Below are 8,571 nucleotides of genomic sequence, written 5' to 3'. Positions count from 1 at the left end.
CTAAACATTTACATAGACAAAGGTCAAAGACCCCAAATCCGTTGAACTGAACGAAGCGGCCTAGCACAAGCTTTTCATAGAACTAGCCCTAATTTAAGCACTGATCAAGCTAAAGTAAACACTCAAGGGTGACAAGAGATTATGTTTATATTTCAAGTTTATTCTTAAAAAAGACAAGCTTGCTCAACAGATTTTATGACATGTTTCAATATGATCCTAAGTTTGCACAAATTGTTATACATCCACTACACTTAGAACAAATTCACAACTAGTACAAGAAAGTGCAAAGAATATATAAGTGAAGCTTGATAACATGATTATCTTACAAAAATGTTATGCAATACAAATGTAACAAAAGTAAGATAGAGCATGTACAAAGGCAACTCTCCCACACACAATGTCATAGGGATGGTACACACTAAGCTCTCCCCTCAGAAAGGTAAACCTTGTTGCATCTAGAGGCTTGGTAAAGATGTTAGCTAGTTGGTGTTGAATATATATGTAGCTCAACTCAATGTTTCTCTTCTCATTGTGGTCTCTCAAGAAGTAGAATCTCACATCTATGTATTTGGTTCTGGAGTGTTGAACTAGGTTATTGGCTAAGCTTATGGCACTGGTATTATCATACAAAAGTGGTACACTCCTAAAATCTAACCCAAAATCTCTTAAGATAGCAACCATCAATAAAATCTGTGAGCAACAACTAGCAACAGCTACATATTCAGCTTCAGCAGTAGACTGCGCAATGCTAGACTACTTGCGAGAAGACCAACACATAAGAGAAGTACCTAAAAAATGATAAGTACCATATGTACTCTTCCTTTCAATTCTATAACCAGCAAAATCCGCATCCGAAAAGCCATGAAGAGAAAGCGAAAAGGATGCAGAAAATCAAAGACCATACTCGAGAGTATGCTTGAGATACCTTAGAATGCGTTTCACCACTTGGCGGTGAGACGTCCTTGGTGAAGCCTGGAAGCGAGCACACAAGCAGACGACGAAGTGGATATCGGGTCTTGTCGCCGTCAGGTACAGGAGGGAGCCGATCATGCTCCTGTACTCCCGTTGGTCCACCTCCTCGCCATCTTCATCCGTATCAAGTATGATCGAGGTAGCCATCAGTGTCGTCAATAGCTTTGCATCGCTCATGTCAAACTTCTTCAGCAAATTCTTGGTGTACTTCATTTGATGGACGAATATACCTTACTTGCATTGCTTGATTTGCAGCCCAAGAAAGAAGTTGAGCTCGCCCATCATCGACATCTCGAACTCCTTGCTCATAGTTTCTGCAAACTTGGCCAAAATTGCATGAGAAGAGCCAAAAAAATGATATCATCCACGTAAATCTGAACAAGTAAGAAATCATTACTATGCTTGAGAGTGGACAAAGTTTTATCAGCTGGCCCCATCATATACCCATGCCCGAGCAAGAAATACCTAAGCCTATCATACCAAGCCCTAGGTGCCTGCTTAAGCCCATACAAAGTTTTCTGAAGCTTGTATACTCTATGAGGGTATTTGAGATGCTTAAAGCCTGAGGTTGCTTGATATAGACCTCTTTCTCTATGAAAATATTTAGGAAAGCATTCTTGATATCCATTTGATACAACTTGAAACCTCAGGATGCCGTAAATGCAAGGAGGATACTAATAGCTTCTAGCTAGCTAATGGTGCAATGGTCTCTCCAAAGTCTATCCCCTCTACTCGAGTAAAACCCTGAGCTACTAGTCTAGTCTGGTTTCTTACTAGAGATCCACCCCCTGTTTATTTTTGAAAATCTATTTGGTGCCTATGATGTGAACATTTAGGAGTGGCTCTACTAAGAACCAAATTTATTTTATATTATTTGTACTCTTTATTTAGATGTTTTGTTTTCAAACTGTATAGAAATTGAACTGCTAATGAGTCAATAAGTGGTTAGATCTCTTTTTTTTCAAATTAACGTAGTAATTTTATAGTCTAGTTTTGAGAGCGAAGTGTTTTTCCTTAAATATTAAGATAATAGATACTCAAATACTCTTACTAATCTGAAATCGTGAACCTGATGGATAAAAATCATGAAGTGTTTTGTTGATTTGTGTAGTGTTAAAAAAGTTTGGGCGGCCACAACTAGCCTGGCAACAAGATGCATGCATGTGATACTTGCATGAGAGACATTCGAACACGGCCGATACGTCCGCCCGATGGACGGACTCGCATAAATAAAACAACAATAATCCGTCCATTGAAGATGCGCGAGCTTATTCCAACTTGCAAGCATGCATTCAAGGTAGTTGTACCGGCAAGCTAGGCAGCATATATGGTGGCCTCAACTTGATTGGGCTGCATGCGTTCTAATGCACGCATCTTCTCATCCTGGTCAATCTAGCTACAAATAGATAGATGCAGCAGGGTTAAGTTGCTTGGCACGGCCGGATCGGATCGGATCGATCGATCTACATATATACAGGATCCATGAGGAAATGGAGCGGAAATAACGGGCAGCCCCGACAGCAGGGATCGTGTTCGCTTCCAAGAAGTCCTATGCGCGAGAGTAAAGACATTCCGATCCTGCCGTGACCTGTCTGCCGATCGATCGACGAAACGGGAGCGGTTGGCCTCGGACGGTGTGCAGCCCCACGAGCTGGTATCGGTTCGTTTGGTTGGCTCTGATGCCCGATCGATGCGATGGGACCGCGGCACATCCATCCTTCTTCGCATGGAAGCGCATCGTATCGTCCCTGTCCTTGTTCCTGCTGGAGAGAGCATGCAGAATTTGCTTTCCCGAATCGTCTGCCTCTCTTCTCCTTGGACATGTGCTGATGGCCGGGCCAAATTAGAGCACACTACAGCCTTATTTGTTACTTTCTTTGAGCCCAGACATATTCATGGGGTTACTTAGTACTTGGGCCTGTCACCTCACTATTCATCTATTTTCCTTTTTATAAATATAAATATAAAATTGGCTAACAAGTCACACCATAATCTGGGGGCTTTCCGAATTTTGCGGTTGTTAAGCGCCGAGAGACCGTTCCAAGCGAGCGACTCCGGAGGCGATCAAGGCCACGCGGTGGGATTCTCGGTTGGCCCCCTCAACTCGAGGGCTAGCCGGTGTCGGAGCTTGAGGGTGATCCTGTCTTTATTATGGATTAGTAGTTTACTAGTAAGGTACCTGTGTGATACTACAGTATCTATATTTTTAATGTGTGTTTTATTATTATGATGGTATAAAAGAAAAGAAGTATAATGTGATTAAAATAGTATATCATTTATAGATAACATAGGTATACAAACAAATAAATTGGTTTATGTCGAACATGATATGTATTTACGAGGTGAGGACTTTTTTGTAGATAATATTCTTGGTTAGTGTGCAGGATGAATCTACACTTGTATCATTTCCCGATACAGTAAGTACTTTTATATTGCTCCTAGCAGTTGCTTGCGACAGGGCGATATAGAGTTGACCATGTGAGAAAATTGGATTAGGTAGATAGATTCCAATATGTGGGATTCTTTGTCCTTGTGCTTTGTTGATGGTCATTGCGAAGCTCACTCTGATAGGAAATTGATTCCTCTTAAACTTAAAGGGGAACATTTCGTCATCAGATGGGCACAAAGGTATCCTTGGTAGGAATACTCCTTTTCCAGCATGTTGACCTAGCACAATTTTTGCATCGACAGTGTTCCTTTGAAATGCTCGGACTATCAACCTTGTCCCATTACACAAACCATTAGCTGGATCTAGATTTCTGAGCAAAATCACAGGGCAATTGACCTTTAGCTTGAGGATGTGTGGTGGTAATCTATTTGGGGTTAGAGAATTCAAGAATTCGGGAGGGTAGTAGTTGTTTGGATCATCAATTGCAAGATCATAGCTGTGATAGACCATCTCATCACCAGAAAATCGTTCGATAAGCCTCATGTTTATGTCATCGACGTTCTCATTCCTTGTTGACAAAATAGCGCGAGATGTGATGTAGTCTGAATTGGATAGGTGTGTTGCTAACATAGGAAACACTCTATCAATAAGATTATCAATGTCAGATTCTGCACCAGTGTAAGGCACACATATCTCGTCGGATATCTTTACATAGTCATCTTTCACAGTTTCTTCAGTGCCATTCCCGATACGTAGTAGGTATATAGAAAACCATGGATCTGATTGAGCCCTCATATTATGAACAAGCCTTAGCTTTTGCATGTTTTCCCATAGGTAAGATTTGCGTAATGTTGCATTTATTATTTGTGCTCTTGTACCCTTTCGCACAACTAGAAGGACCTACCTGAAGTCGCCTCCAAAAACAATCGTCTTTCCTCCAAATGGTAGATCAGGCTTTTCCATGATGTCTCTCAGGCTCTTATCAAGTGCTTCAATTGCTTGCCTTTTTGTCATAGAAACCTCATCCCATAATATAAGTGAAGCCATTCGAAGAAGTTTCACGGTCTCACTCTCCTTTGTAAAGTTACACACTCCTCCTTCTTGTATGCCCAGTGATATCTTAAATCTTGAGTGTGCATTCCTGCCACCAGGCAGGATTGAGGCAGCAACACCAGATGTCGCGGTAGCAACAGCTATTTTTCCCTCACTACGGACCTTAGCTAGCAAAGCTTTGTATAGGAATATCTTTCCGGTCCCTCCAGGACCATCAACAAAGAATGCAGTTCCATTACCGTTGTCAACATATGATAATATTTTGTCATAAGCATACCGTTGTTCACGGTTGAGAGATGACACGACTGAGGAAAATTCATGGTCTACCTCTATAGATCTCTCTTCGAATATTTCTCTTACCTCTCCAGACATGGTGTCATGCTCCTCTTCAATCTCACGAAGAGGAAATGATGATATGTCCTTACCCATTGACTGTAGCATATTTCTAATATCCAACAAAACCATTTGTTCAACTACATGTGAGTTCATTTGGTTTCGCCGGAAGTCATCGGACATTGCCTCTAGGTGCTTATTCCATATTCCACGGACATCGTTGGGTTCGCAGAAAACCAATATTGTGGCAAACAACCTTCAGAGAGATGATGGCATATGGAATATTTCAGCCTCTGTTAGGCAATTATCGATGTTATTGTCTGACTCAATAAGACCTCTTTTCTCGGCAGCTTCTCGGAAGGTAGGGAAGACAACACCATCAAATGTCCTTAGATTTTCATATGAAGTAGCACCTGCCACGTGGTTTAGTAGAACCCTTAGATATTACCTTTCTCCCTCCGCAGGATGAGCTGAGATGATCCTCCCAACCTGTGTGCGTTGTTTTCTCTTTTTCCATTTCTTTAATGTAGGGTTCCAAACTGCATATTCTGGGAATTCCCTATATAGTATGCTTTGTGCCCACGGGAACTCACGGTTCGCCTTAAAATACGCAGTTAACATGGTCTCAGAGGCACCTTGTTGGTCCAAGACCTGATGTACATCCACGTTATCCCTGTAGGACACGAGATGCATGCCAGGGAGATGAAGTTGCAGCTGGAGCACTGGGGGGAGATCCAACTAAGATCGAAGGCAAAGATTCTCCATAATGCCTCCTGTGGGGCTACCCATCTAGCTTCCCTGTAATCATCGATCTCATTAATCTCATGATTGCCATCGGCATCATTGATAGAAACAGATGCCCTGTCATGACCCTTATAGATGTATTTGTAAAGGTACTTGACAGCCTTAATGCTTGACCAAACCTCGGCGTTGATGTGGCAGTCATACCTCCTTAGTAGCTTAGGATTATATGGCACAACCTATCTGTTGTACAAGATATGCCCTCTTACATGTACGTTCTGCCCATCATTCCGTCTTCTGTAGATGGGGTAAGAGTCCTTGCCTTGGAGAGTTGTGTCAGTAAACTGGCGTGGATAATAGCTCTTGCATGTGCGATTTTCATTCTTCATGCATACATTACCGGGATTTAACGAACCACAGGGGCCATGCATCATGTGTCTGACAACCATTTCATGAAGCTCAGGATACATTTCCTTGGTTGGAAGCTCTGCGGAAATGACAGTGTTGTATTGTTCTGGACATGTAAGCTTATAGCCCGACTTCATGATAAGGAGAAAGTGTATATGCGGTAGACCCCTTTTCTGGAACTCGATGACATGGACATGCACTGCAACGACACCAAGGATGTGATTATGGAAGAGTTGAAACTTGAGATCATCTAATTTGGCTCTAAATACTCGCACAACAAGATCATGACGGTCTTGTGGTGTTTGGCCAGGTTCAAGCTCCCTAAGTATTTCTTCCCAGTTAGAGTTGCAAGTCATGGTGAGGAAGATGTCTGGTTTACCGTACTTCTGCACCAAGGCCATAGCATCCATGTATCATCGTCTCATATCCCTCGGGCCACCAATAAATGATGCTGGAAGGACCCATCTTTTGCCCATTGCACTTGCACGATTCTCCCCTGCAGATACCATATCCACTAAGCCCTGGTAAAGATCTGCACGTATTCTTGATTGGTTGTGCAGAATATAGTTCAGACGCGATGTTTCAAGCTTTATATAGGTATCAACTGCAAATTGCTGGAATAGGCGCTTCCCATGCAAGATGGTGTTGAACATTCCATGGCGCATCTGGAACTTGTAGCAATAATATTCGCACATCGTGACGCACAACGTGCTATTAGTGTCTATCAAGAAAAGAGTAGACATGATCAATTAATTAGTAGAAGATTGATAAGTAACATGAGAAAATGGATGTGATGCAACTATATTATAACTTAACTAACCTGGGTTGTCGGGATTTATGGACTGAGACCTCCGTATTTGTCTAATGTCAACACCTTGTTTTGGTATCTCTGGATGCCAACCGAGCTCCCCACTTGGGAAAAGGAGAGGATATGACAAAGGGTCATAGCACCCATGATGAGGTCTGATTGAATAATATGTGTCATTATTTGCAAAGAGAGTTATGCTGCGATCAAAATGTTTGTGCAACTCACTCCCCTCGACCCACACAGCAACCACCTCTGATGTTAATGGCATGTTATATACTCTTTGGTCCAGTTTGTATTCAATGTTTAGCACAATACGATATTCGTCCATGTCTTCAACTTGTCCTAGGCTCCTGAATGTTTCAGAGTAGGGGTTGTCTCTTAGCATGCCCACCAAACTTCTAATGACACTCCTATCTCTTGCTCTATATGCTTCATCTCGGGCGCGTCGAAAACGATGTGATAAGGAAGGATCATCATCATAGAAGTATAGTTGCAAATGGCTCGGGTCATCATCTCGTTGTCCGAATGAGTATATATTGTGGTACATTTTTCCATGAGCTTTAAATGTGTACACTCCATCTCTTGCATTTGCGAGTTCCTTGTCATAATCACAATAGAGTGTGGTGAACGAGAAATGACCATTGAAAAATCTAATACTGTCCCGAAAATGTTGTGATTCAGGATCTCCACTCGTGTACAGCAGTCGAAGCTCTTCAGGTGGTTCTGGCATCTCTAGTTTGACTTTCCCATCCTTGCAACAAAATCCTAATGACTCATATTCGAACCTCCTTGCACCACAATGATGACAGTCTGGCTGAGGTCTTAACATATGAGTGCCATCTGGTAGGTTCTGATAGATAAATTCTGTTGTATCAATATTGTTAGAGCCAACCACAGAGCCATTTGTTGCATCGGTAATATTTGTACGGGGAGTGCTTCGTCTTGCCATGTTTCGTTGGTTCTGTTTATCTCGCCTTGCTTGCCTCTGCTCAGGTGTCATATTTGCATAATATTGCCTAGCACAAGCTCGTCTGCTTGCAACTTGCTCGGGCGTCATGCTTGCACGGCGTGCTCTATCACGTTGTCGCCTTGCTTCTACACGGTCCACTGTCCTCCCACGAGTGTTTGTTTGGACTGACTGTGTTTGTCGTTGCTGCTCCAGTGTAGCAATTGCTGGAGTTGCCATGAAATCAAGGTTATGTCACTACTACAAAACCTATTTTCCGAGACACCTAGGATTGATTTCTACAGGTGGTTCGTAGGAAGAACCGCTTGAGAAAATGGCTGCGGCCCCGTGCGGCCGAGGACCGCCTGTGAAAAGTAATTTCCACAGGCGGTTCCTTACGTAGACCGCATGTGGAAATGGAGCATTTCCACAGGCGGTTCCTTACGTGGGCCGCCTGTGGAAATGGATCTCATTTGCACTGGCGGTCCACTTAAGGAACCGCCTGTGGAAATTAGTTTCCACAGGCGGTTTCTTAAGTCGACCGCCTGTGCAAATACTCCATAAATACTCCTTCTTCTCGGCCAGCTCCAATCAGATAGACTTACTATTCGAAACAGTAAGCATTTACTGTGGCGGCTGATTTGGAAAATAGGTGGGGAAGGTTTTGTTTTTGATTTCCTTGGAGGAGCCAAATAAGGTATGTATATCTCATCCCTAGCTTGCATTTTTTTGAAGTTTAGATTTAGATTTAAGGCTAAATTAGAGTTTCAATGTGATCTAGAGATGCTCATGGTTCTTGCCATTTAGATCATCAAATTAGCTCAAATTTGTTGCAATATTGATTTAATTGTGTAGATTCACATGATTCTAGTATTATATTTTAAAAATGTAGCTAGAATGTGATGTTTAGCCTTAGGAGGT

The 8,571-nt window shown here is 42.3% G+C and overlaps 2 protein-coding genes across 2 annotated transcripts; both read right to left on the bottom strand.

The window, feature by feature from the left end:
* Nucleotides 1–4,261: 4,261 nt before the first annotated feature.
* On the bottom strand, nt 4,262–4,930 carry LOC133909939 (uncharacterized). The gene has a single exon (XM_062352464.1). It carries the CDS (start codon nt 4,928–4,930, stop codon nt 4,262–4,264), a length of 669 nt encoding a protein of 222 aa, XP_062208448.1.
* A 1,379-nt stretch (nt 4,931–6,309) lies between these two features.
* Nucleotides 6,310–7,434, bottom strand: LOC133909930 (uncharacterized). The gene is made up of 2 exons (XM_062352457.1): nt 6,717–7,434; nt 6,310–6,617 (listed from the first exon to the last, which is right to left on the bottom strand). Exons 1-2 carry the CDS (start codon nt 7,432–7,434, stop codon nt 6,310–6,312), a joined length of 1,026 nt encoding a protein of 341 aa, XP_062208441.1.
* Between the last annotated feature and the right edge of the window lie 1,137 nt (nt 7,435–8,571).

This window comes from Phragmites australis, chromosome 2 (genome assembly GCF_958298935.1).
Source record: "Phragmites australis chromosome 2, lpPhrAust1.1, whole genome shotgun sequence".
Taxonomy (NCBI): domain Eukaryota; kingdom Viridiplantae; phylum Streptophyta; class Magnoliopsida; order Poales; family Poaceae; genus Phragmites; species Phragmites australis.
This window is presented reverse-complemented; position numbering and strand designations above follow the sequence as displayed.

Bases quoted from the DNA above. Each gene is read 5' to 3' on its own strand.
- LOC133909939 (XM_062352464.1), bottom strand. From the start codon at position 4,930: ATGTCCGATGACTTCCGGCGAAACCAAATGAACTCACATGTAGTTGAA.
- LOC133909930 (XM_062352457.1), bottom strand. From the start codon at position 7,434: ATGCCAGAACCACCTGAAGAGCTTCGACTGCTGTACACGAGTGGAGAT. The intron at 6,618-6,716 runs GTTAGTTAAGTT...TTTTCTTGATAG, and splicing joins CATAAATCCCGACAACCCAG to ACACTAATAGCACGTTGTGC.